Source organism: Balearica regulorum, chromosome 22 (assembly GCF_011004875.1).
Source record: "Balearica regulorum gibbericeps isolate bBalReg1 chromosome 22, bBalReg1.pri, whole genome shotgun sequence".
Taxonomy (NCBI): Eukaryota; Metazoa; Chordata; class Aves; order Gruiformes; family Gruidae; genus Balearica; species Balearica regulorum.
In genome coordinates this window covers 4516381-4543399 of record NC_046205.1, presented here as the reverse complement: position 1 = coordinate 4543399, position 27019 = coordinate 4516381, and the positions used below count along the sequence as shown (strand labels likewise).

Below are 27019 nucleotides of genomic sequence, written 5' to 3'. Positions count from 1 at the left end.
AGACCATATTTCTTCCAGAGAAGAAATAAGTTGTTAGGGAATGTCCTTGGGGTTGTACCTCACCAGCACTTAGGTTTGCGTTGTTTGTATCCTTTGGGATACAAATAGCATATGTCCTTTGGAGAAAGGTAAGAGACTGCAGCTCCTCCCTGTTAGCTATTGTTTGACCTCAAGGACCTTCCATGGTAGGATTTATTTTCTTTTTTCCTGCTAAAAGCATCACATTTGGCATTACTGGTTTACTTTCAGTAGTACCAACAGCAGAATTTGGCACCTCTACATAGATCAGACCACTGGTGGGACTGCACGATATGTTAATGCCAGGAGTAGGCCTGTTTGATAAGACTGAAAGTCTGAGTCTTTCAGCACTGCAGATTTTGGTGGACATGAAATCATATTAATAATAAAAAAACCTTATATTACCTACACCGGCTGCAGACAGGGTCATAATTGATGAGCCCTCTGTAACCCTCACACTTGTGTGTCCTTCCCACAAGACTTGTGAGATGGAAAAGTTGAAAGTAAGAGATGTGAGAAGCCAGCAGGGCACGTGTGCGTGTGCTTCCCTGTGACAAAGCTGATGCAAAATGTTACTTTAGGGGAAGTACTAAAGTCTGTATGCTTGGTCACATGAGGAAGGGGAATAGTTAGGTTTTCCACTCATTTTAAACATCTGCAGAATCAGTTGCTACTAAATGCTGTAGGAATTTAAAATGCTGCGTTGCGACACTTTTCATTCTGATTTGCCCCTTATTGACCTTGAGTGGGTTTTTGTCACAGAAACAGATATGGAATTTAATCCAAAACTTAGTTAAAAACAAACCAAAGCTAACATCAACCCACTGAAAACACAGACAGCATGTTGATAGAATGACTTTGAAAATCTACTTGCATTCACAGCCAAGGACAAGCTTTATCCAGGAAGTGGGGTGGAGCAGGCCAGGCGTTCCAGTTCTGTGCTTTTTTTTTTTTGGTGTTTTTTTTTTTAAGGATTGCACTTGAAAACATAAAGTTTGAATGAGAGATCTTAACCCAAGCTTTAGAGGCTCACCTAACGCTGATCTTTGGCCAAATACAGTTGCCAATATTGTCCCTGGGTGGGTTGGTGATGGTGGGGATCAAACCCAGGACTTTTACCTTCCAAAGCATCGATTTCCGCTTGGTTAAAAGCGTTGTTCTGTTTAGGGTGAGGAGCAGGTTTACCAGCTCTCTGTGTTGCCCAGTTGAAGCAGGGTGAAGCCTTGCTGTACTTAATAAGTATGGGTTGTAAGAGGATAAAAAAAAAATCAGCAGTGCAGCCGTGCAATGCCACTGCCTGATCTCAGGCTGCGGGCTCACCCCATGTTTCTCTTTAGCTTCTGTCCAGTCTGCATTCCTAACAAATCTTTTAAGCTCTGGTTTTACAAAAGCAGAGGCAGGGTAAGGCTACGGGGGGGGGCGGGGGGAAAGAAAAAGGAAAAGAAATCCGATGTATTTCTCTCTGTTTTGTACAAGACTTATTTGAAATGTGGTGTCATGAAGTGAGTGTGTTACTGAAGAAGGGTGGAAGCTGGAGCTGCAACCCTTGTGTCTGTAGAGATATCACTGCTGTGGTTTGAAGTAATGAGTTAATAGTAAAGTTCTTTTAGGCAGAGTATAAACCTGGTTTCCTTATGAATAGTGTGACACACCGAACAGAAATGGTGTATTTTTAAGTTACAGCTCAGAAGGTATTTGTGAGCAGTGATTCATTAAAAAGAATACAACCTTTATGATAACTACCAACCCAGTTTCTCAGCATGCTTTGAATATATCTCATTCTTCAGGGCTGGTCTAGGAAAAGTTGATTTCATTCACAAAGCTTAGATAATCACGTAGTGTGGGTGGAGGGGTTAAAACTTCAGTGATTGCCTCATATGCGTATAGTTACAGCAGCAAATCCATCTCCTGGGTTTTTTTTATTATTTTTTATGGTGATAGAAGAACAAAGAAGGTTGTTAGGATTAATGTTTCCACAAAATCAGGTTAGTTTTCTGTGACAGACTGTAATAAAGAAGATTTCAACAAGTGTAAGACTCAGCTTTAATTCTTCAAGATAGTTTCTCTCAGTGGGCTTTCTGGACTCAAATGTTTAGTAACTTTTAAACGTAAGGTTTCTGTTTTGTCTCTGCTAGGTTTGATGAGAATACTTAGCCCTTGGTTATTCAGCTGAGCAAAATACATTGCTGCGTGTGCTGCACAAGTCAGTCGCAAACCAGGAAAAAGATTGAATAGCAATTGTGTTGGCATGTGTTGTGTATAAAGTTCCTGCTGTTCCCATACAGAATGGGACACCAGCACCCAGCAAAAACATGCACCACCAAAAGCTTCTTCTGAGGGTTAAAATAGCCGCAACAGGCCAGTGTCTGATGGTGCGGCGCTGGGCTTGCTTCTTTATATAGTTTCTAAAGTGCATAATGCACAGGAGGCAAACCAAAAGTGACACTTTCACTGTGCAGAGATCTAGGAGAGCAAAATGCAACTATTTTCCCAGCCTGTCTTATGGTGTTTTACTGTTTTCAGCAGCACTCTTGCTCCTAATGGGATCTGTAGTGAGAAATTGTGTGTTTGAGTATTTATTCTCACTGTGCAAGGATAAATATTTGTGAGATCCAGCCCCTAGTTACCACAGATTAACGTTTATTTAAATATTTTAGGTATTTATAAACACTGGATTTAAAAAAAGGCATGTGGAAATGACTTCTGGGTAATAAGCAAATGACTGCTCAGAACAGAACCACCCCAGTGACATTTATTTCCTTTGCATTTTTGCAACTCTGTGTAGTAAGAAGACTGTGTGATTTCTTTTTCAAAGAGAGGAGGCTACCGGTGCTGCCGATTGGGCTTTGCTGCAAAGGGCGTGCTTGCTAACAGGAGTTTCTACAGAAGGTTATCAGATTCAGGCCTGATTCTGATTTATATAAGATTTTTTCCATCTGTAAGTCTGCAGGATTTTTTTTTTTTCCCCGTCTGGGAGGCAGTAGGGGGGAGGTCCCCTCCCAGAAGAACTGAAACGTGAACTTCCACGTTGTTTTGTTGAGCAAGCAGTGCAGCGGCAGTGCAAAGTGTTAATCACATTCTCCATCCCGAGCTTGCCTTTGCTGCAGTAATGGGCCTGGGAAATAGTTCCTCAGGATCCTACCCTAATTCTTGAAATGGCAGCGAAGCTTTATGGTATTATGTTGCTACTGGAGAAGTGGTGGAGCACAGACATATCTCAAGTATGCATCTGCCAGGGGCTTTGATGGAGAAATTTAAAGGACAGGAATCTCGTTGGTGTCCCACAAATGGGGTCAGTGGTGATCTGCTCTGTTCCTTCGACACCTTCTGTGTCGTCTCCTCTTATAGAACGGTATCCCAGCCCTGTTTTGGGGAGAAGTGGTGATTTAAAGGATGCTGTGATGCCAAGAGAGGAAGAAGGGAGATGCCTGTGAAGCGGCAGCAGTTAGCATTTGTTCTTGAGGGCTTAAATTTCTGCATGGGAATCTGTCGCTGTGCCGCTGCTTTAGAGGAGCCGCTCCAAGATCACTAGTGACCTGTTGTTTGGAGGTTTTGATTTTCCTGTGTTACCGCTGGAAGGCGGTGCACAGTTGAGAATGGGACAGACAGCATGCAAAGAGCTGTCCACTAAAAATCATTTCTTCTTAGTGCTGCCATAATCAAACCTAACCCAGGAGTTTATTGTTTTGGTTTTCTGCTGAAAGGGCTCAATAAGAATTGAGAGCTTCTCTTGTGTGTCTGATACAGCCAGATAACCTTGTTCTCAGAAGGTGCTTGTTTAATATGAATGGTGATGCATTATTTGAACAACTCCTTTATGAACAAAGACACTGTGGATTTGAGATTAGAATCTCCTAATTGTAAAGTGAAGGGCATAAAAGGAAGTGTCTTCTCACCTAGCGTATGATAAACGTGGGACTTGCTGCCCCAGGACTTCATGGATGCCGACTGTTTAGATGAGCTCAGAAATGAGGACTAGTTTATGGAAGTGAAATCCATAAAGGACAATTAAATGATGGTGTTTGTTTCTACGTGGCCTTAAGGTGGTGGGAAGCTGCAATGTGGAAAAGGACAGCAGGGAGAACAGTTGCTCGCTGCTTGCCTTGTTCTTATGCTCTTTTCTTTATACATCTGATATCTGATCACCGATGGACAGAGGATGCTGGTTTCTCTGGAGGCTGGATGACCTAGCATGGCTATTCTTAAGTCACGTGGCTTAGGGTTTCTTGTCTTGTTTGTTCGCTGACGTTTCCAATGATGTTACAGAGCAACCTGCCTCTTCTGAGCCTCCATTTCTCCCCGCTCATAAAACTGGGCTAATGACTCTGACCTTTTGTTTGTAAAGCAAAAGGAAAAGGATCAACAAAATACTAGAGCTTATTTACTATCATTACTGAAATGATGAGCAATGCCACTTTGCGGTACTTCAAAGAGGCTTCGCCTATAAGATGCTGGAAATCCCTAGAGAGAAAAAGTTTCGGATGGAAAGGAGGAGGGGGGATATTCCTCCCATTCCCATCTCGTAAGTGTGATTTGTGCAAGGCATGGAAGTAATATCTCCAGCCATCTCCCTTCCCAGCTGGGCTATTTAAAATAGCCACTGACAATCTTTGCTTTTTTCCATAATAGCCAAAAGGGCTGGTGTCACTGATCACATAGAAGCGAGTTCTGCATAAATTGTTCACGTGCTGTGGAGTTTTGCGAAGTACTCTGTTGACCTATTGTATTACTGCTAATAAGATTGAATGTGGTTTTAATTTCTCATTTCCTCTTTCACTGGATGCCCTTTTCCTACTTCTTAGAGTCTTACTTCAACTCTCTGTATAGCAAAAGTCTTTTCTGTTGCTCAAAGAATGAATGATGCTTTGCTTTCAGGCAGCTCCGCACTGGAGGGCTTTAAGTGGCATTCAGAGAAGGCTATCAGCCACAATATCTGATGTATTGGTGTAGCTGTGGTTCATGCATGGAGTGCAAAAAATGGGATTTAATTGGGAGGGAGGGGGAATAGCGGCCCTGGCTGAATGGATGGGTGAAAGTTCCCCGACCACCCCTTAGCCCAGCAAATAGTTTGTTGAGTGCTTGCCAGAGCGGAAGCGAGTTCCCTTTCAGGCACCCTGCTTTTGTGCACCATAAGAAAAAGCACGCACTCTTATGGTTTTGGCCTTGCAGCTGCAAAAAAAAAAAAAAAAAAAAAAAAGCGAGAGAACCGTGCACACACCCAGATCCTGTTCTTTCAATACCGACAGCTGCTGAGCCGGTCCTTTGCTGGAGGAAGGCATGTAGCTATAAACACAGCTTGTGTAAAACCTTTACCTTCTGTCTAGGGCAGCATGAAATAACTGTCCGCTTCCCTTTTGGAGGCTAAATTAAAAACGCGTGTAATTAACTTATACAAAATAGCCTTTTGGTTGCTATTGAGAATTCAATATTGCATCAAGGAGGTTACATCTAGGGTCTGGCTTCACATGAGAGGTTTCCATAAAGCAGCTTATTATAGACCTTGTGGTGAGCTTTGATAGAAAGACTTGCATCTTGAGCATCCCTAATACGGTCTGATCTCTCTTCTCCCCAAAAGATCAGTTCAATAAAGTGCTGGTGTCAAACACTCTGAAATAGTTTTGGATGGTCCAGAGCCTGGAGTTTGCACTGTAGATTACATAAGGTGAGATCACTGCTGGGCTCAGAACATGCAAAATGGAAACAACTACAGCTTAAAAAGAATATTTTTCTGACTGTCCCGAGGAGATTACACAGGCATCTGTCACCACGTCCAAGCTGAAATTTGACCCTGCTCTGTCAGACCAGGGGGGCTGATTGAAACAGTGGGGCCTTGCTGAAGTCTGCCTGGAAGGTTGTTCAGTCCTGCTGGCTGCATGGATGGAGAAAGTGAGTCCAAGGATTGTCATGCTGTTGAGCAAAACCAGAAGACTGCTACTCGCAGCTTCCTGCAGCTCTGCCTGCAAATCCCAAATGGCAGCCCGGGATCATGCGCCGTGCCCCTACGTTGCACAGATGGCTTGTGCATGTACAAAAACCAGATTCAGTGTTTCTGGGGGGTTGCCTCGCTGGGTACCTCTGTGGAAGATCTGGGTTATCCCAGACATGGGGCAGGCCCCTTCTCCCCCAGCCCTGGTTCCTCTTCCCACCCTTAGGCAGGACAAACCGTAGGTGTAAGGAAGGAGAACTGCTTGGAAAACCCCAGATACATGGCGGCTTTTGGTGCTGGTGGAGTGGGGGCCTGCCAGTTCTCCCGAGTTCGAAGTAGTACCTGTCTCACTTGACTCCTCAGATCCAAAAGGCATATTCAGGGTCTTAGTGTGGCATCGTGTGTAACTTTGTTTTTTTTCCCCTCTGCGATAGACCCATGTGTTGTTTTGACTTTATTAAGATGCTGTTCATAAACCATTTTAATTTAGATGCTCAAGGCTGTTCTCTTGGTTTTTTTGTGACACAAATCCCAGCAGATACAACACTTCTGGAAAGTATCAGGGAGTCAGTGTCTTTTCCTCCTCCCCCCCCTCATGTCAAAGGTTAACTTAAAATATTAATGCTGCAAAGATTCATTTAAGATATTAAAACTGTTCAGGCAAGAATACATGTACATATTGTAATTACTTCCTTTTTCGTACAATTAAAGTAATTGGATTATATTTAATGAGCTATTTACATTTAATAATTAAGAAAAGACTTATCTTTCCAGTATTCCCCAAGTGCAGCAGAAGGGTGGGGGCACTCAGAGCTGTGATATAATTATCTAGGCGTGAGTTGAAACTGAAAGAGCAGTTGAGCTGTATAGAAAACACTTGGAACTGGTTTGTTCCTACTCTTTCATTAATCAAAATAGTTTAGTGTGTGTTAAAGGAGGGGAGGCTGAGCTTAGCTGCAAATGAGACAGAGTTTATCTGCTGGAAAGAAAGGTTAAAATACGTTCAGACTTCAGGAATAAGTCATTTGGAAAAAAAAAAAACCACACCCTCTCTTTCCGTATTAATTACCGAGCGCTGCCCTAGAATGAAAATGTGCTGATGTATTGTGAGAGTTGCGCTTTGCACCGAGCGCTTTGTTAGTGCTAACAGGCACAAGCCTTTCCTCTTGCTGGAGGAGGCTGGTGCGAAGGAAAGGAAGAAAACATGCTATCCTCATTAGTGGTAATTCAGCCTGGGAATGAGCGATTCAGCGGCGTTTGCTTTAGCAGCCGCGCACCATTTGCAGAAGTTGGCCTGCGGTTCTGTGCAGGCAGCCCTGCAGCAACAGCGTGAGGCTCGGGTACCCAGCTCGGGTACCTCCAGATGAAGCTGCTGGGAATGATGCTGCTTGTGTTGTCACCTAAATTGCATTTCTTCTAGTCAAGAACTTTTGAAGTTAATTCAGTGCTGTTAAAGACTTTGTGGCTTGGAAAATGAAGTCTGATTTTATCCAGAGCTTGTTTCGCCTGGATTGGGACAGAAACAAATGGATGGTTCTGCCAAGGAAAGCTCCTCAACCTTGACCTTTGAGGACTGGCTTTTGGGGCAGCGTGGCAATCCTGGTTTAGTAGACATCTCTCTCTTGGGTTGCTGTGACTGCTAATCCTGGTCATTGTTACTGCTCAGGGGACTCATCTCTTGGGACAGGCTGAGACCAACTTGTTGAATAGTCTCATTGACTTTGGGCAGTGTTTTGGGCTCAGGGCAGATGTTGTCGGAGACCTCCTGCCAATGGACTGAAACCTGCCCACTGACCAGGCCTCTCCCCACACTCTCCTAAAATATTTAAGACCCTATAGTGGGTTTTCTATACCTGAGGAGGCCAAAGCTACCTGTTGATTGAAGCTTGTATTACGACACTGTATTGTCACTGACCTTGTATCCTTGCCAAAATTATTCATAGGTTTAACAGAAAGCGTTCTGCTCCTTTTGCTGCTCCTGTTTCCTAGGAAGCAACAAAGCCAGAGCTTTTCTAGTGCTGAAGGAGCCCTGCCTCTCTCCTGATGTATATCCTCACGACAAAGACCTTGAAACCTTTCTGTTTCGGAGCTTTAATTCCTGTTTAATCAATAGTTCTGTATTCTGAGAATCAAATCCCTGTGACAGCTCTCTTTAATTGAGCTAAACTGCCTTTCTCTTGTCATATCTCTTCTAGAGTTTTATTTAAATGCATTTGTTCTGCCTGTATCCTAGTCAGGCATTGATAGGAACACCAGGTGACCCTCTTTGTTTAACTTGTTTTTCAGCTAAATGAATGGAAACATTAATTAGGGCAATGGTGTGGGTTTTAGGAATTAAAAAAAAAAAAAGTCTAGGTCAAACTGCTGGCTGTATTTGCACTCCAACAGAAGCTAGGAGGATCTGTATGTTCCCCGTTAGTGACACCCCCATCTTTCCACCCCCAGCTTGATTTCTGCCAGCAGCTTCAAGCGAGTCCCTCTCCAGGAGAACAGGCTGGCATTTATTCCAGCAAGATCATCTTCAGTAAAGCTGATAACAAAAGTTTAAAAGGAAGAGCCAAATTTTCAGTCACACCTGTGCAATCCCCTTGAGGGCAGTAAATGATGACGATAATGCATGAGCCAGACAAAAAACGGCTTTCTGAGCCTCTTTTGCATTTTTCAGAGCCAGCAGACTGGGGGGGGGGGGGCCGGCCACGGGAAACAGGAGAGAAAAAAGAAGAGTATTTTTACTCTGGGAACTGAGCGGGCTGGATGTTTGTTGTCTCAAGGACTGCACAGTGCGCTGTACAATGCTTCGTTATTCTGCGAGATCAGGGCCGACGTTTCCTGGTGTCAGAACATCTCTGTGGAAATGTGCAGTGCTGCTCTTGCCCCACGCTATTGCCGAAACACCTCTTTCGTAATGCCGGCAGATAGCATCTGCCAAGTTCTCAAGTTGGTGATTGAAGTGGATTATTAATATACAGAGGGGTTACGTACGTGGGGGTTTTTTTGTGATTGGCTAAACGTGTTCTCCTGAAGGCCCCGTGTTTTCGGTAGATCCTGCTTCAGGAAAGCTTTTGTGCGATGGTGGGTGAAAACACAACCTGCACTTTCTGTCTTAGCGGCTGGTAAGAGATGGTGTGTTTTCCCCGGCACCCGGGGGGTTTTACCCATGCATCTTCCCCCATGGTTTTTGGGGAGACTAGACCCCTGTGAAAGGAAAGCAGCCCTGCAGCTGCCCTTCACTGCTGACTCCTGCTCAGCTGCTGGCAGGCTGGGCTGTTAATGACAGATGAGCCTGTGACGCGGTTTTGGGAATGAATACTTGTTACAGCTGGCGGGATGGAGTAGTTTGTGGCATCACATGGCAGTTTGCTCTATAATTTCACTCCCTATTGCTCGGATGCAGCACTGATTGCTAGGTCTCTCTCTGAGTGTGGAACTGTAGCATTTCTGATTGCTGCATCCCACTTCTCTGTGGCTGCATTGTGAGCTTGGATATAGCCCTGAGCACTCAGCAGAGCCTTCTGCTGAATTTTTTTTTTCTCAGTTCTCCATGTGTGTGTGTGGCTGCTGCTTCCCTTTCTGCTAGTCTTTTGGGGTTACATAAAAGCCAGTCTCTTTCTGGCCATTACAGCTACATGGGGGAGTAGTTACTGCTGAGAGAAGCTTGAAATTTGAAGCAGAGTTGTCACAGACATTAGAAAGAACAGTCAGTCTGCGTTGGCAAGCTACTGAGTTAAGTCTCATTTCATACTGATGGGAATTTCAGATCTGATTATCTCCTTCCTCCCTCATTCCCAAACCTGCTGGTGTGTCTAATCCCCCGATGGGTACTCCTAAAGGCTGCTCTCCAAGGCGCTTAGCTGAAGGCTTGGTCTCCTTGGCTATGCTGCTTGTTTGTGTCCAGGCAGAGGATTTTATAAGCCCTGCTGAGGGCAGGGTGATTGGTCACCCTGATGTACTTGAAAATCAAGCCTAATTTCCCTCTCCTTCCCCAGAAAAGCGCTCTGTCCTCCTTAGGTGCTTTGTGCTACACCAGACACTATGACAGATGATATCACTGCTGGGGTCCAGATTTATTTGCAGATGGTCCCTGATCTAAGAGGTTGTGTGTCACATTGAGTGGGGAATTACCCAGGTGACTCCCAGTAATGCTATGCTAGCTGGTCAAATACCAGTGAGAAGAACCTTGCCAGGTCTCTCCCTCCAACTCGCCTGTTATTTACAGCTCTTTGTGTGCATTGCATACACACGTCTCACCTTGTAGTCCTGCCTGCCTTCTCCTCTGCACTGCTGTGTTGACTGTGCTATCTGCCTGCTGTACCAAAAAAAAAAAAAAAAAGACAGACTAGTTCCTCTCTTGCTGCGCAGTGCTGTTTTCTGCTCTGCTCTAAACTGCTTGTTAAGGGGTACTTGCTCTGGGTTGCTGTTTTCAGTTGACACAACTCACATTGGAAAGCAAATACTCAATCCTAAAATGTCCCTGTATTGCTTCTCAATACTTGTAGTCAAAGTCTGTCTCCTTTATTGTTCGCAACAATTGTCCAATTTTACTGTGCCAGCCCTATTTATTAAAAATAGTCAATAAGACACAGCTTTGTGCGAGGGGTTTATAGACTGGCAGTTCTTGTTTGAAACAAACCAATTGTACTTGATTCTAATCCAGAACTGGGATTCCTGAGTGATCTGCTGCAGCAGAACTCATGGGGAGAGCGGTCGATGACTTGCTGATAAGAAGTCTTCCAGCAGCACGCTCGTCTTGAATTTGCCTTGTGCTTTGCTCAAAGTGCTGGATTCGGAAAGGCAAAAACTGCAAGTTGCCTTTTCTTTTTCCCCCCTTTTCGGGCCTGTGTTGCATCACACTTGTTCCCCAGTGCCCCAAGAGTGTTTACAGAAACAATTGCCAAAGTCAGAATCCACTTGAAAACTGGTGAGAAGGCATTCAAGGTGAGAGCTTGTTGTGGAGGGAGTGGGATGTCACATCGGCAGCCACGTGAAGAAGCACTACGCACAGATCCTGCTCTCTTGGAGAAATACGAGGCGTCTGAGACCACCATGCGTGCAAGCGCAGGATAGGAAGGGTGACGCTGAGCAAAAGCCTGGTGAATCCGGGCGAAGAGGTGCCAGTTGTGGCTGGAAGATCGGTAGGAATGTAGGAGCGGTGAGCTCAGTTTCCAGGGCTTTTGTTGCGCTCAGCAAACTTTTTCTGGGCTGGCACGGGGCTGTGGAGCGGGCCAGGGCTCGGCAACGCGTGCGTAAGCATTTTGGGAGAGGGGAAATTATGAGGAATTCTGGCAATGCCCAGCTGGAGGTGGGGCAGCGTACAGCTGCGGGGAGGCAAGGGGAAAAGAGCTACGAGGCGAAGCTGGGCTTTTCGGATGGTTTGGTTTTTAGTCGCTGCCGTCATAACAAGGCTTGGAGCCTTCTTTGATTCAAGTCGTGACTTGGAGACTTCAGAGGAAATGCTTGCCGTGAGCAGGTAGGAAGGTTCTGATTCAAGTGGGAGAGAAAAATCATTTGTTACTGTAAGAAAAGCCCTTACTTCTTGTTTGTAAGAAGGTGTGAAGCACGGCAGTTGGGAGGATGAGTATTTTGAACCTGGATTGATGCTGCGTTTGTGGATTTGGCACACCAGCGGCTTCAGCATCGGCCCGGCTCTCCCAACCAGCGGTGCTCTGCAACCAGCAAAGATCACTTTTCCCTTCACATAGCTAGCGCTGTGTTTCAATTTGATGCCTTTTTTTTTTTTCCATATTCATTAGAAATCTGTTGCAGAGAGTTTTCTGTTTCTTAGAGGCAGCTTCCTTTTACTCTTAACATACTCCCTCTCTTCTCCCATTACAGTGGGATCAGGATAAGTCCTCTGTGCCCGTGGCGTGCCAGTCTTGCAGCTTCTTAAAAAGAGTATATGCACCCCAAACTCTACTACTGAAACAAATCTCATTTTCAACATTAATAAGCAAGTGGAAACGCTTATCCTTGCCCAAAAGATAAGGATTTTTGGCCTCGCAATTCATTTAACTTGCTTCCGAATGGTAGGATTTAGTTATAATATATGGTCCGCAGTAGTTACGTGACAGTGACTAATGCCTGATGACCAGTCTGGCTAGCTGGGGTGGAAAACTGCTGTGCTGTCATGTCCTGACCACTGAAAGTAAAGCGGTTGTGGATGGCCCTTGCTTGGTAGCATACTGTCAATCGACTTCTTAATGACTCTCTTAAAGAATAAAAGCAAGGGCCTCCTGGAAAGCTTTTTTTGGGTCTGTCCCTTCCTTGTTCCATTTACTGTGTCTCTTCCCTACCCCCAGCTGTATGCCTTGTGCTGTCTCCAGTGTTTTGCTGCTGCCGCCGCTTCCTCCCTCTGCTCTCATACCTTGTCCCTTCTCCACACTTTATTTTCTGCCCCACCTGACTGCTGCTTTCAAAATACACCACTTAGTTTCCAATCTGGACTATTCATCTTTGTCCCACCTACTCAGGAGGCATGAAGGTTTTACAGGAGCCCATTAGCTGTTATCTCTATACCTACCCTCCAAAGACTCATGGGGAAAAATGAGGTCTAATGGTGAAGTGCCTTCTTGTGGGGGCATCGATTGCTCTTTTTGCTAATGCTGGCACCAAGGTCTGGTTGTACATCCCAGTTTTCCTATCTGCCTGCCTCCACCCTACAAAAAAAATCTGAAACCTCGAAGCTCCTTGTCCTTCCGCTCAGAGGAGAGGAAATTTTGCTTTAAGATGCCTCTTATCCCAGATGCTGCTGGGAGAGCAGAAGGGTGCTTGTCCATAGCCCATCCTCTCCTCCCTGCCTTGCTCATGCTGCACGGGGTTAATCTCTTAGTTCAACTGCTGCTTGCTGGATCCTGACTAGTGTTAGGAGCAACAGCGGGGCAGCAGAGCTGTCCCTGTCGCTTTGGGAAGAGGTGATGCTGCCGTACTCTTTGCGAGGAGGGCTGTCGTAGCGATCACGAGGGCGAAACTCTCGATTCTGCAGTGGAGTGTGGCAGGCTGTGCGGGGAGGATGGGGGTGGCTGGCAGGATGAGCCAGGCTATAAAGGGAGTGTTTTTCTTAGCCCTTACTGCTGCTGTCTTGCACCAGTGCAAATTTGTACTGTACGTGTGCTGTACCATTGTTACTTTTCTGAAAAGAAGTGACTTTAACCACTACTCCTTGCTTTTAGTTTCAAAACATACTTTCGGTGGGGCTGTATATAGACAACATGTTCTGAGTCTTTGTTTACTGGTGGGTATTTGGGGCGCTACTCCATTTTCTGCCCTGTTCTCCCCATACTTGTAGAGATTAGTGCTACCTGCATCTGTCTGACCTGTCCTCTTTGGGGCTGTTTTTGTCTCTTTGTATACATGCATGCTCACATCTCATCCCCCTTACAGCCTTATCTTTCTTCTTGCTATTTTCCTTCTGTCTGTCCTGTGCCTTGGAAGGTTTCCAGCTAGGTTTGGTGGATGGGCTGTCCGCTCTGGCTCTGCAGATCCCACCGTGTGTGCTCCCTGGCCGAGCCCTGGGGAAGCACAGGGGAGAAGCTCGATGCAGGCAGCCTGCAAATGCTGCCTTGTTTATGAGAGCTGCTTGTTGGTGCAGACTGCAGTCTGGGGGGAGCTGGAAAAGTTTGTCTGGCATAAAGCGCTAAAGCTGACAAAAGATTGTAGGGCTTGGGCTGTAGTCGATAAAACATGGGGTATTTAGAAGCGAAGGTCAGAGTCTTTCCTTAGTTCACCCTGGTCTTTAAATATCCGAGCAGTTACTGATGGTTGCTGCAGTGCTTGGACAGGATGAAGAACAACACGGACTTCAGTCCTCAGAGAGTCTCTGTTTTTATTTATTTGGATGCAGATCTCACTCCCCACTTCTCTAAGGTGTACAGGCTTGGGGACCCATTCCTTGTGCAGGGACAAGCATGCAAAATCCCTCCCGGAGAGGCGTTGCAAAATGGCAACCTACATCTGCTTGTCTGGGAGATATCCGTGTGCCCGGTATGCTTCGGCTCTTGAACTCCTCTGCCTTAATGGGTCAAATTTAGCAATTCAAAATCTGGCTTGTGAGGTAATTAGGAGGGATAATGCCCACTTCTTCCTCTTAACACCCTGATAGAAAAGCATCCAGGAAGGACTCCTGGACCTCAAAGATAAGCTGCCAGCTGCCACAGAGACTATCAAAGGGTGGCTCAAAGTCAAGAGCAAACAGCTGATTTTTTATGGTTCTTGGGTTTTTGCTGTTGGTGACAGGAAGCCATGTTCCCCAAGCTGTTAGCTTCCTGTTTTATTTTTACACCCAGCCCGAGCAGATCAGCATGCCTATCACATGGGAGCTGGCTGCTTCTCTTGGGCTGTTCCTCAGCTGACCTAGAAAAGTGATTCTTTCCCCTTCTAAATTAATCAAGAAGTTGGGATGTATTTGCTTTCACTTAGTCTTAAAGATTTTGGGCACATATCATGCTCCTTGTTCTGAGCACTGTTTACCCAAGTTTCCTCCTCTCTCTTGGAGGCGGACAATCTGAGAGGGAGCTGTTTGTTGCTTCAACGTTTCAGCCTGTTAGCAAAGGAGATTTTGTTATTAATTCAAGGCACTGACCTGGCATTATAATAATAATAATTTTCTGTCTAAAGCATAACTTCCAGACGCTTATGTTTTCTTCTTTTTTATCTTTTTTTTTTAAAAAAAAGAAAGACCTGGAAGTCTGTCCTGACTGTTGTACAATCAATCTTGACTTCTTTCTGAGCAGACTCTAGTCCTGCATCCTGAGTAAAGCTCCCTCAACTTTCAACTGCTATAGCAGAAAAACAATGGTCCAGTGTAAACCTCGGCCCCGGGGGATTTCCCAAGGGAAGAGGGGTGCAGCCTGCAGGATAAGGAACAGTCACCAGAAAGTTTCCTGGTCAGCTGCAAGCGCTTCCTGTTGTTTCAGCAGAGCCCTGTCTGTGCTGCTCCAGGAGAGAGGCACCACGCATGCTTTGGTGTGCTGGAAGAAGCTGAGATTTTTTTTTTTTTAACATCTCCTGTCTTCATCCTCTTGGTTTAAGGAAACCTATTGATTTCAGGTTTAAAATATTTCTGAAGAAGAGCTTGTAAGACTCGCCAAAGACGCCGTGCGTGAGCGTGGGAGGAAGGAGACTGCTCAGAGGCGGTGGATGGGTAGGAAGGGAACAACGGCTGCGGTAAAGCCAGCAGCACCTTGCGTGTGGGCGAAGATGTGTAGTTTTCCATCTCTGCCTCTGTACCTGAGCTGGTGGGGCTTTGCTGTCACTGCAAGTCGTAGAACAGCAGGATCTTTATTTCTGATGAACCGGTTTTATAAGAGTGGGGAGGGGGGAAAGAAGGCTTATAAATAAAGCCATTTGAGAGCAGGAAAAACGAACACCATGGCTCTGGTGTGCCTGGAATTTGCGGTTGAGTAATCCTTTCCTGTTTCTTTTTTGGGTTGTTTTTCATCTTTCAGAACAGTGCCTGAAGCAGGTCCACCATGCCGTTAGTAACGAGGAACATTGAGCCAAGGCACCTGTGCCGTCAGACGTTGCCTAGCGTTCAAAGCGAGCTGGAATGCATGACCAACATCACCCTGGCAAATGTCATTCGACAGCTGGGCAGCCTGAGTGAGTACCATGGCGAGCCTGCGCGTTGCCCTCAGGAGTCGCTAGTGCTCTTTATTTAGCTCCCTTTCTACTCTCATGTTCCTATTTCTCCCCCATCTGCCTTCCCTGGGTAATGCTAAAATGTTTTCCTAAAGAAATCTGATGCTAATTTCATATCCCTGGTCCCACTGCCTTCCCATCGAAGAGAAAATGGGGAGGGGGGTGGTGGTGTGTATGTGTGCATGCGTGTGTGAGAGGCTGCAGCAAAACTGCAGATGGAAGGATGGAGCACAACTCAGGCTTGTAAAATGGGAGGCTCTCTGAGCAGCCAGGATCTTGTGTCAGAGAATGTGCCTGTAATTGCACGCGCTACTAAATGGAGCTTGACTGTGTTGAATCTACACTGTGTCAGTAGTCTTATTTTTAATGAAAGATAATTAAAGCGCGCACGCAGAAGCTGCCTGTTTGCCCCTGCTGTTTGTTGCGTTGCAAGACCCAAAGTCCCCAGTCTGAGCTAAGCGTTGCCTCTGGAGTATTGGGGGTTTGGGGCTGCTTGCTCAAATGGCAGCACAAGCCATAGCGATGCCTGGTTCAGCTCTCCAGTGGGCTGACCATTGGCCTTGTAAAAGCTGGAGGGAAAATGCGGGCCTACGTGCCATAGGAGAAACGAAGAGTTAATTGTGGTCTCTCCGGGATGACTCCTTAGTCTGTTGGAATGCTCTGGATTCTGATTAGCCACCTCTGCCCTTGAAGCAAGACTTTGATAATCAAATTAATATATTGTGTAGCTTCTCTGTGGTGTCTGCAAGCACTTCTGCTTGCTCTGCAAAGCAAGCCCCTTGTCTTCCACCATAGTGTGAATGTGGCAGGGAAAGTTTGGGAGCAGTCTCTTTCCAGCAGCGAAAACCATGGCTGTCACTAAAATCTGGACCTGTGTTTGCTGCCAGTCGGTATCGCATTCTGTTGGATTGTAGAAATGTCACTGCACAGGCAAGACCAGTCTCCCTGCTCACATTTAACTGGCCCTTGTTGTTCATTTGTTAGGTCTTGTAGCCAAGATGGTTGTGGAGTGTGAGTAAAATCCATCTCGTGCATGTGAAATGATGAGGAAGGCAGTAAAGCTGTGCAAATCTCAGCTGTGGAGAAAGCTAATCCCAGTCCAAAGGCATGCAGTGGGTTAGTGTGACAGAGCTGTGGTGAGATCCTTCAGGTTTAGACCTTCCTTGCGCAGCTCAGATATTCAAAGCTTCTCTGCTTCTACCTCGTCAGAGAGGGTGAAGCACTGGAAGCCAGATTGCATCCTGGTTTCTTTATCAGGAAGGTACCTGGGGAGCCTCGCTTGGCGATGCAGGGAGGGAGGTGTGTGCTGCTGGACCAATGGTGGATACCTGGAGGAGAGCACTGGAGGGAAAACTCGGGAGATGTGGCTCTTGCTGACACTTGCGTGCTTGTCTGTGTAAGAGGGGAGCCAGGCAGGTGGGGAGGAAATGCTGAGCACCGTCTCTTATCTGCTTCCCTAGGGTCAGCAGTATTTTAAATGAAGCAATATTTAGACTAACTGCTACAGAACGCTCACACCCAAATGACCAAAGCCCTGCTGCGCCCCCCCACCCCCTCTGTCTCTCTTACTTCTGAAAAATAAATCCACTCCTTCCTCGTACATTGAATATTACGGGAACGTAAAGCAGGTTCAGTAGGCTGTGACAGCCCTGTCAAGTGAATAATCAGCCATGCCTAGTGCACCACAGTCTCTTTACAAAGATGCAAACATAAATCTTGTCAAACTTTCATATTCCAGTGAGTTTACCCTTCGTTACTATCACAGCTGGTAGCACTTTGTATAAGTCGACTGTGCGTTTCTATGTGATTTTATAGAATCCACAAGCTAAAGATGGAAAGACCTATTAAATCATGCCGTCTGTCTTCCTGCCAGTGCATGACAAAGATAATTCTGATTGTAAGCTGCACTTTTGCAGTCTAAGTAAACCAAAAAATTAATCTCTGCCTTACCCCATCTAAAAGTATGCATGAAACACAGAACGGTATGTGAGACATTGGATGATAATTCTGTACAGGTGCACTTACACAGGCAAGGAAGTACGGACCATCCCTTCTTCTCCCTCCGGGGTCAAGACCGGTCTATACAATGCTGTTAATACATAATTTTATGCTTGAAGCATACTACTCAGCATTTCAAACCAAAGACTTCATATTTTCCCTAGTGCTTGTTGCAGTTCCTTGTGAAATTCATAAATTATTTTCAGTTCTCATTAGACTAGAAACCAAATTACAACTTCTTTTTTTTTAACTGTTGCTAGGAGGTGTCCAGTTATCCCGTAGATAAACGTTCACCGTCTTCAGTCAAATAGGAGAGCTGGTGTTGAACATGGGAGAGTGCTTCATGAAACCTGGCTATAGTGAGAGCTACTTGGCCCTTAGGTCTCCAGAAATAAAATCCTTCTCATGAGTTTGGGGAAAGCTGCTTGGGCTTGTTAATGGAGCGTATGTGGAGTCTGTATTGTCTAGGAGAGTGGAAGGAGAAATTCAGTTGAAGTTAACTTTCAGCATTTGCTTTCTACAACCACTTCAAGCTGGCATTGCCACCAAAAGGGGTGCAGGTGGTTGATTTTTAACCTGGCTGCTTCCCCGTGCTTGGCAGTGTAAGGAGGACTGCATGGGAGTGTGAACAAGTAGCTGATACGTCAGATTAGATAGCTGAAAGGATTTGTGCAGCTGGGCTTTGGGGGATGCCCTCGCATTGCCTGGTGGAAGGGGTGCTTGTCTTTCTGATGTGACTCATTGCAGACAACCAGATTTTCCAAAATTGCTGTTAAAGTTAGGCTCCCAACTGGTTATCCTTTCCTGAATGTCGGAGAGGATCTTCAGGAGTAACAGATTCCAGAACAAACTGTTGACCATATGATGATGTGCTTCAAAACCAGACTGCTTATTGGGAGCAGCCTTGTACTCAACAGCCGTGGCTGGAAATGTTTCCCATCAGTGGGAGCTCCATGGGCCTGTGTCTGCTGTCAGTGCCAAGTCTGTTGTGATCAGTCTTGTCCTCAGTGTGGTTAGGGCTCCCTGTCTTGGTTTATGCCTGAGAGCAGAACAAAAAGATGGTACTAGTTGTAAGTTCTTGGTTTTCTTCCAGTTCTCCCGTCTCTGTCTACCTGTGGTCATCTCTTGTTGTACATGTAGATTTTAAACTCTTAAGGACAAGGGATATCTTTTTGTTAACGCCTGTAAGTGGTGCAGCAAGCTCCTGATCCAAGCCCCTAGGCATTCTCGCAGTCCAAACGATGGATGATGTTTGTCATAGCAGCCCACTGGGCAATCCAAGCTGTTATAGAGAGAATATCCCTGTTTGAGAAGTTCCCCTTTGGTTTTGATTTAGAATAAATGTGAATGCATCAATTTTTCAGACACTGCCACCTGAAGGAACAAAAGGGTCAGTGCTTTCGTCTGTGGTTATAGCTCAGGCTTTAGGATCAAGGACTGGGTCTGCTCTCTAGTTCCAGAGTACTTTGAGCTTGTAAATATGTGCCAGTTACCCTGGAGGCAGGCCTGCTGGAGACTGGGAGCCTTTGAGATTCTCCAGAGCAATAAAAATCTAACTGTATTTGCTTGTCTAATAAACAGAACAGCAGAGAATCTTAAAGGACCTATGGACCCATCCAGATTCAGACCAGTATAGTGTTGTCAGCCCTCTTTATTTTGTTATTTTAATAATGACGTGAAAGTTTGTCTTGATTGCTTCTTTATTGCTTGAAGATCCCTTGGAAATGTCAGATTTCGGTGGAACAGAGATTTTCTTCCTGGATGTTAAATTCAACCCTGACAAATGTGAAAAGAAGCATGGTTCATTCTTCCTTTCTTTGTTCTTTCTTCAAGAAAACAAGCTGGGAGACTGAATATGGTCTGATGTGGCTCACAAGGGTAATATGGACACTTTAATATTCCAGGTAAATTTGCAGAAGACATATTTGGAGAGTTGTTTACTCAAGCCAACACCTTTGCCTCTCGGGTGAGCATTCTAGTCGAGAGAGTTGACCGCTTGCAAGTCAAAGTCACTCAGCTGGATCCCAAAGAGGAAGAAGGTAATGGAGTGGAGCACAGTCCTTGCAGACCAAGCGTGGTAAAGGTTCTCGTTGAGTCAGCATGGTTGGTTCACGGCCATAAAATGAGCATGATGCTGCAATGGGTGTTGGAATGTCTTAGTCCGCTAAGAGGGACTGTTCCTCCCCTCATGAAAAAGCACCGTGCTGCTCATGCAGGTTGCCTTTCTGGCCCAGTCTAGATTTGCTCATTAGCAAGTCTCCATGTGGAAACTCGCTTTGCAGCACGTTGATAGCGATGCACTTCTTGAGTCTTGGTCGCAGGAGTTCAAAACCACATTGGCAACTCTCGAGAGAGCCGTGTCTATACAGCAGCAGATCTTGGCACAGCCTAATCTGAGATTTGCTGGGTTTCCCAAGAGATCTGTGGGAAAAGGAACCTGACCTTAAGGAGTGCTAAGCATGCCAAGAACTCCAACTGGAATCAGATGTTTGCTACTTGATCTTCAGTGTCATTGGCCTGGGTCAAGCTGTTCTTCACTTGCTCTCTCCTCTTTCTTACAGTTTCTCTGCAAGGCATTAACACCAGGAAGGCCTTCAAAAGCTCCACTACTCAGGACCAGAAACTCTTCGACAGAGATTCTCTCCCCGTGCCTGTCCTTGAAACCTATAGGACCTGCAATACTCCTCCACCTCTCAACATTCTCTCGCCTTACAGGTATGGCTGCAGTACCTCCTTGGTCCCTCGTTCCCTTGCAGAGGAGTGCCTCTTCCTCTCAAATGTGTCGAGGAGGTCATTTCCCATCCCATGCTGTATTGAAATAGCTGTTTCCAGTGGGAAATTGAGATCCACCAGGAAATCTTCATCCTCTAGATTATGTAAAACTTTGCTTTTGGGGCTGTACAAATGAGCGTAGCTAGAAAATTATATATCTGGTTACCTGCTGTCACTTTTGTGACTGCCTTGGGGCAAGGCTTGGCTGGTACTGCATAAACATGCTAGGTGTTGTGCAGATGATGCATTTTTCTTGTGCTTCTCTGTAGCCCTGTGGCTTCTTTCCAAAAAGCTGCAGTGCAAACTGCAGAGCATACATCTGTAAATGGCTCTCACCCAGGTGGGTGCAGCAGACTCCTGTAGATCTGGAGATGCTTTCTGTGGCCTTCTGTGCCTGGTCTGAGACATCTGATGTGACCTACGCTGGCTGTGTAAGCAGTTCTCCTGAGCAGTCCTGCTCAGATTTCATCTTGTAGGTAGTAGAAGTAAAGGGGGTCAGAATACAGAGACTTAGCCCACATCCATAAATATCTTTTGAACAGGTAAAAAGTAATTACAGATAGCTGGAGGCAGCTGTCTTCTGCCAGACGCAGCTGCACTGCAAAGTAGGAGGAGAGAGAGAGAGAGTGTGTGTGTGTGTGTGTGTGTGTGCTCGCTCATGAGTTTCAAGGACGCTGCTGGTCTGATTTAGGGTTCCTGGGCTGGAGAAGTTGTTTTTTTTCACACCAAAAATACAGCACAAACAAGTGGGAGTTGAAGTGAGAGACCTGCTGCTCTCTTAGTGATTGTTCAGAGCAGTTGAGCTCTTCAGGTGCTGAGTAATGGAGAATTTGTGTGAGGGCAAAAGCGATGGCAAGTGGGAGAGCTGGGACAAGTGAGGCCGTGGGTCCCGCTGCCTGGTCTGAAATGGGGGACAGAGGTGAGAACAATGTGTTTGACCTCCTCACTGTAGGAGGTCCTAAACCATCTTCTGATGTTGTGCCTTGTGTTTTCTTTGGGCTTCAAATGAATGTATGACTTGGTCCTTGTTTGTGTGTTGTTTTTCCCCCGCCCCCATTCTAGGGATGATGGCAAAGCGGCACTTAAATTCTACACGGATCCTTCATATTTCTTTGACCTTTGGAAAGAGAAAATGCTTCAGGACACCAAGGATATTATGAAAGAGAAGCGGAAACACAGGGTGAGGAAATGGGAGATCTCTGCCAAAAGAGGCATGTCAGGGAAGAATAGAAGGTGGGAAGTGTTAATGAATCTTGGGCTCCAAAGTTGATATCCAAAATTCAGGTTTGCTCTCTTAAACTCTTTAGGGATTAATTCAGTGAAACTTTCATCTGGTTTACTCTCATCCTTGTTAATTAAAAAAAGAAAACAAAGATACCCTTAATCTGTTTTTCCAAATGCCACCCTCTTTGTATGGGTATAATGGCTTAATTTGTAGTCCTAAAACATAGCGCTGGTGCAGTCGGCAGGGGAGAGAGTTGTGTCAGAGTCTTTTCTGCGTGTCTGATGTTGCATGGGGGTCTGTTCAATGTTGAAGCGGTGCAAATCCCACTGCCCCAGCACCACAGTGTGTTGAGTGGTGTAATAAATTCTACTGTGGAAGAATAAAGAAAGGAGAAAATGTCCCTTCAGGAGTGCAAAACCAGGCCCTGATGGTAAATTAGGGGCAAGCAGGAGGCTTAACAAAGCCATTTAAGCTGAAAATGCCAGGTAGAGTTCCTGGTTTGGTTGCCTGGGGATTTGGACTCACGTTTACCAACACTGGAACTTATAGCATAAAAGATTTGGTTTGAGCATACTTTATTTAGCTTTCGAGCAACTAGAGTATTAAATATCAAACCAGATCATGATTTTTCAATCGAAATAGCAAATAAGGGATTTAAGACATGCTAGAATACAGAGAGCGCGGCTAGCTAAAGCCCAGTTCTTGGTGGACAGCTGTCTATATTGCACTCCAAAGCACTTGACACCAGCAAGGTGATGGTGAGATTTGGCAGTCTTGACACAGAGGCTGAAAACTGAATTGATGTGGGAAACTGAGCTTTCACTCTGCCCTCGAGGTGGTTGTGCCAGGGAGTAACAATGGCATCGTGTCTGGGCTGCACTGGGGAAATCTGATGCTGTTGTTTGTTTTTTTGGTTGGGTTTGGTTTTTTTTAAAATGCTATCTGTGTATCAGCTTCTTTATATGGGAGGTCTTTGGAGCTTGCAGCAATCAGGCTGCAAATTAAAAATCCTGGCCCTCTTAAAACCACTACAGGTCTGTCCTATCCTTCCCTATTCCCAGTGAGTTTAAAGCAAAATAAGGCTTCTGTATGATACTTCCTCCCTTAGAAAGAGAAAAAGGAGAATCCGAACCGAGGAAATGTGAATCCACGGAAAATCAAAACCCGGAAAGAAGAGTGGGAGAAGCTGAAAATGGGACAAGAATTTGTTGAGTCAAAGGACAAACATGGTCCTGCTGGGTAAGCAAGTCTGGGGCTCTCTGTTTAGCTCCCCAGCGAGGGGGGAGCAGGCGGGCGTTGTTGATTGTAATGCAGTTCACCCTGCTCTGCAGCTTCTCCAGATCCGCCGCACAGTGCGGATCGATACTGCCACTAATCAGATTCTCCAAAGTAAATCCGTCTGCTGATTTAAAATTTGCTAAATAAATCAGGGAGCTACACGGTTTGAACAAGGTGGCAGGAACAGCTTCGGCAGTAAGTCTGCTCTCGGCTGCCTGTCTTGTGGGCACAGAAGTGTTGAGAGCTTTGGCTCCCTACCCCGTCGCGATGCCCTTCCTGCCACACCTAGCCTCTGGGCCTTACGCTGAGGAGCGGGGTGGCATCTCGGTGGTATTGTGCGATTGCTTTGTTACATTTCATAAATGGCTCTTCACACCCTAAAGTTGAAGCGGGGGCAGTTCCCATCCAAGTATTTCAAGCTACAGATCTCTCTTTAGCACTTCTGGCTTGGGAATTCATTTAACTTTTGACACCAGCGAGGCTGGAAGCAGACCGAATTCCCCACAATGCACTTCTCACTTGCTCGGTCCTTGCAGCTTCCTTTCATATAAGAAAAAAAATCTCTCTTTAAATCACACTCTCCAGCTAAAAATAAAACTTGCTTTTAGTTTAATAGGAGAACAGGTTTGGTTTCTAGCAGAGGAATTGTGCAGCACAACAGCACCATTTTCTTGCTCCTGTCTTTTTCTCATGTAAGCATGTTCATGGAGTTGATTTCAGTTGAGGTCCAGAGCCCCCAAGAATGGGGTGGTTCTACCACCACACAGTGAAATGAGCTCACGGAGAGTCGAGTGTGAGATTGGTCTTTTCCTTCAGTACTGTTTCAGCTTTGGATACATGCTTTTAATGGCATTGCTGTTTCTTGGGTTCTTTTTGATAGTCTGCTCTCAAGGTTATTTTTGGCATCTTTAAGTACCTCTTCTTTTTTGCCACTGATGGTACCCAGTGTAACTGGGAATCCTTCAAGTCTGAGTTGGTCAAAGCACTCTTATAAGTGTTTTTTCTACAACCAAATGTTAAGAAAAATATTTTCATTATTTCGATGTTTTCTTGTTCATTAAAATATGTACTTGTGCTGTTCTGGTGTGTGGTAGCAATAAACAAACACAAGAGCATCTGGGCAAATTCTAGCCAAAGGATTATGCAGAACAAACTAATACAGCTGTACGTGGTTCTTCCTATATGAAGCTTTGAGAAATAGAGACCTTTTTTCTTTTTTTTTTTTCTTCTTTTTTTTTTTTTCTTAAATGTTACTTTAAGGTTTTGTTTGGTGTGTCCTGTTGTGGTGGTTGATAAGGTCCCACCTAAAGGCAGGTCCCACTGTGCTGGGAAAAGCCATTCCTGCTAGAAAACCTCATTTCTAAATCTTGCAGGCTGATCCATCCACTTGGTTAATATCACTGCTGCACAGTTGTTTGTTGTAACCCTTCCAGGAGGCAAAGCTCTTGTGAGTGAGGGGAAAAAATGAGCTTTAGACGTTGCCTTGAACTCTTTGAATAAATTGCTTGTCTTGCTTTCGCTCAGGTACCCCTCTAACATGGTGTATCAGAACGGCAGCATCGGTTCAAACGAAAGCATGGACGTGAACTGCTACCCGCCACCGCCGCAGACTGACTCTATTGTGCCACCACCTCCTTCATTCCCAGATGACAGCCTGCCTCCACCCCCGGTGGAATTTAGGTAAGCCTACGGGATCCCTTCTGTCACCAAGGAGTAGTAGGTGGTGTAAAAGGATGACATGAGACAGGCTGAGATAGTTCAGCATAACTTCCTAACGGGCGTTGTACGGGAACCAGAATGCTCCTGTCTGGAGGGGAAGTGCAACTGCAGGCAGGGACAGAGACACAGGCAGCACAGCTTGCCATAAATCCCAACCGCTGTCGTTGTTCTCATACAAAGTGGGAGAATGGGCTTGGGCGAGAACTAGAGCAGTTTTATTTCACTTTTTAGAAGAGTGGGGCCCCAATTAATGGTCTGGCTCCACTGCATCGGTTTTCCAATGCAGTTGTTCCAGGGCACGTAGACTTATGTTCCTGATAGAGCTGTGCAAAGAACGGCTGCTCTCGCCTCTGTTTTTATTACCATTTGCCCTATGATCTTTGGCAAATGCACGACGTGGGTGCTGAAGATGTAGATGTAGTTAAATTTAAAGGACTTGAGCATGCCAGCTGACTTCTTCTGAGAGACTTCAGTGCAAGTTTAGGGCAGCTGCTTTGTATCAGATGAAACAGTGACTTTCAGTCACCTCCAGAGATGAGAGCTATGGTCCAGCAGTGGCTCAAGACACAAAAGGTGAAACAAGAGAGTAGGTTGTTTTTTGGGGGGTTTTTTGTTTGTTTGTTTGTTTGTTTTAAAAAAAGGCAGTAAAACAGTCAGGAGTAACAGGAGGAAGTATACCTGATAGGCAGGACTGTGTTAGCTTGTCTCCACCTTATCCAAAGGCAGCAATGCTGCAGAAAAGGCTCTTCTGATGTGTCAGAGACCAAGCACTCTGCTCTGTAGCATGTTCCTCTAGGGCAGAGCAGAAACGAGCTTTCAGATGAAGCTTACGCTGCCTTATGCAGTTGCTTAGATCTCTGCCTAGCCACAGAGATCTCCCCTCACTGGTTTTGTTTTGGTGGTTGTTTTTAAAGAACCCTGGGAGCTAGTTTTGATCTCCAGTAGTCTGTCTTGGATCAGCACTGTGAAAAATTGTGACATTTTTGTGGCAAATGTACCTTATTTTTCTGTCTTACCATGGAAGGACATGTCAGTTTAGGGCTTCCTTTACATGTACATAGGATATTACAGTATCTTATGGGCAGTGGTGTTTTCTGGTATAAACACAGCTTCCATAAATGGGAGATTCAGTCACTCATGAATCGGTGTTTTCCTTAAGAGCACATTGGGTTTCCATGTCTTCCTCTTCGTTCCCCTCGGCAAGCTATGAGACATGGCTGCTGCACTCCAGCTCTGAGCCGTGGAATCCGGTGAAGAGATCCGTTCCTAGCAGGTGTTCGTAGCATATGCTTTCCTGGCACAACCACCAGTCCTTGTGTGATTTATCACGGTAGACATCCCTGCTTGGCGTGTCATAAGTCTGACCTCAGCGTGGAGGGGTAGTGGCTTGTGTTGCTGCAGGAGCTCTTAAGCCAGGAGGCTGCTCTGAGCTCAGACGTGACGCCTGGCCTCTGGCAGAGAGGTGAGATGGCTCATGTTCTTGTCAGCCTGGGAGATGGGATGGATGATAGCATTTCTGCCAGTCCCCAGAAGCTTTCCTTTGTTCTGGTGGTGTAGGCCAAAAGAAATACTGCAAGGGAACTAAAACCCAAGGAGTGAAGTCTCATGGAAACACCAGTTAAAGCTGGAACTTAGATTTTTGTCTGGACTGCAACGAGTATACGCGATTTGCATTAACATTGAGATTGTACGGTCTAATCTGGCCTCGCAGCTAATGGCCTTATTTCTCTCTCTCCTTCTGCTGCAACAGCTATCCTGTAGACAACCAAAGAGGTTCTGGTTCTGGAGGGACCAAACGATCCAGCCTGGTTAGCCCAAGTCACCCGCCACCAGCTCCTCCGATCGGATCCCCCTCAGCAGCCAGGCCGGGCTTTGCTCCCCCTCCGGCACCGCCACCGCCACCACCACCACCGATGGGAAGCGCCCCCCCTCCACCACCTCCTATGGGCTTCCCATCCCCGGGAACCCCACCGCCACCCTCGCCCCCTTCTTTCCCTCCTCACCCCGAGTTTGCTGCCCCGCCACCACCACCGCCGCCTCCGGCAGTCGATTATGCCAGCGTGCTCCCACCTCCGCTGCCGCAGCCGGGCAGTGGCAGTGCACCGCCTCCCCCTCCACCGCCGCCGCCTCCTGGCCCACCGCCTCTGTCTTCCAGTGGCCTGGATGGTCCTCCACCCCCTCCTCCACCCTCGGACACCTCCGCCTCCAAGCCCAAGTCATCCTTGCCTGCGGTTAGCGATGCCAGGAGTGATCTGCTTTCAGCTATTCGACAAGGTAAGGTTTGGTTTCAATACCAACTTTTTTATTTTTCTTCCCCTCTGGAAAACCCCGCAGTAGCCAAGTGAGAGCACTGGGGAGCCATCTCATGAGCAGTGCTGTGACTACCTTGCTGCTTGAGGGCCCATCCCTTGTGGTCCCTCCTTGTCTGCCCACCCTGATGACAACCTCAC

General features: G+C 46.0%; 1 protein-coding gene across 2 annotated transcripts in view; it reads left to right on the top strand.

Annotated features, from left to right (window-relative positions):
• WASF2 (WASP family member 2) overlaps positions 1–27019 on the top strand; it is a 33133-nt gene that overhangs the window by 1213 nt on the left and 4901 nt on the right. The window contains exons 1-8 of one of the 2 annotated variants that reach the window (XM_075774060.1): positions 15060–15080; positions 15385–15538; positions 19480–19614; positions 20137–20290; positions 21410–21527; positions 22681–22811; positions 24375–24530; positions 26320–26843. In XM_075774060.1, the coding sequence (XP_075630175.1) occupies positions 15409–15538; positions 19480–19614; positions 20137–20290; positions 21410–21527; positions 22681–22811; positions 24375–24530; positions 26320–26843 (1348 nt within the window). In that variant the 5' untranslated portion in view covers positions 15060–15080; positions 15385–15408. Of the gene's footprint in view, positions 1–15059; positions 15081–15384; positions 15539–19479; positions 19615–20136; positions 20291–21409; positions 21528–22680; positions 22812–24374; positions 24531–26319; positions 26844–27019 lie in introns of those variants that run through there. The other variant, XM_075774059.1, reaches the window with a different exon arrangement.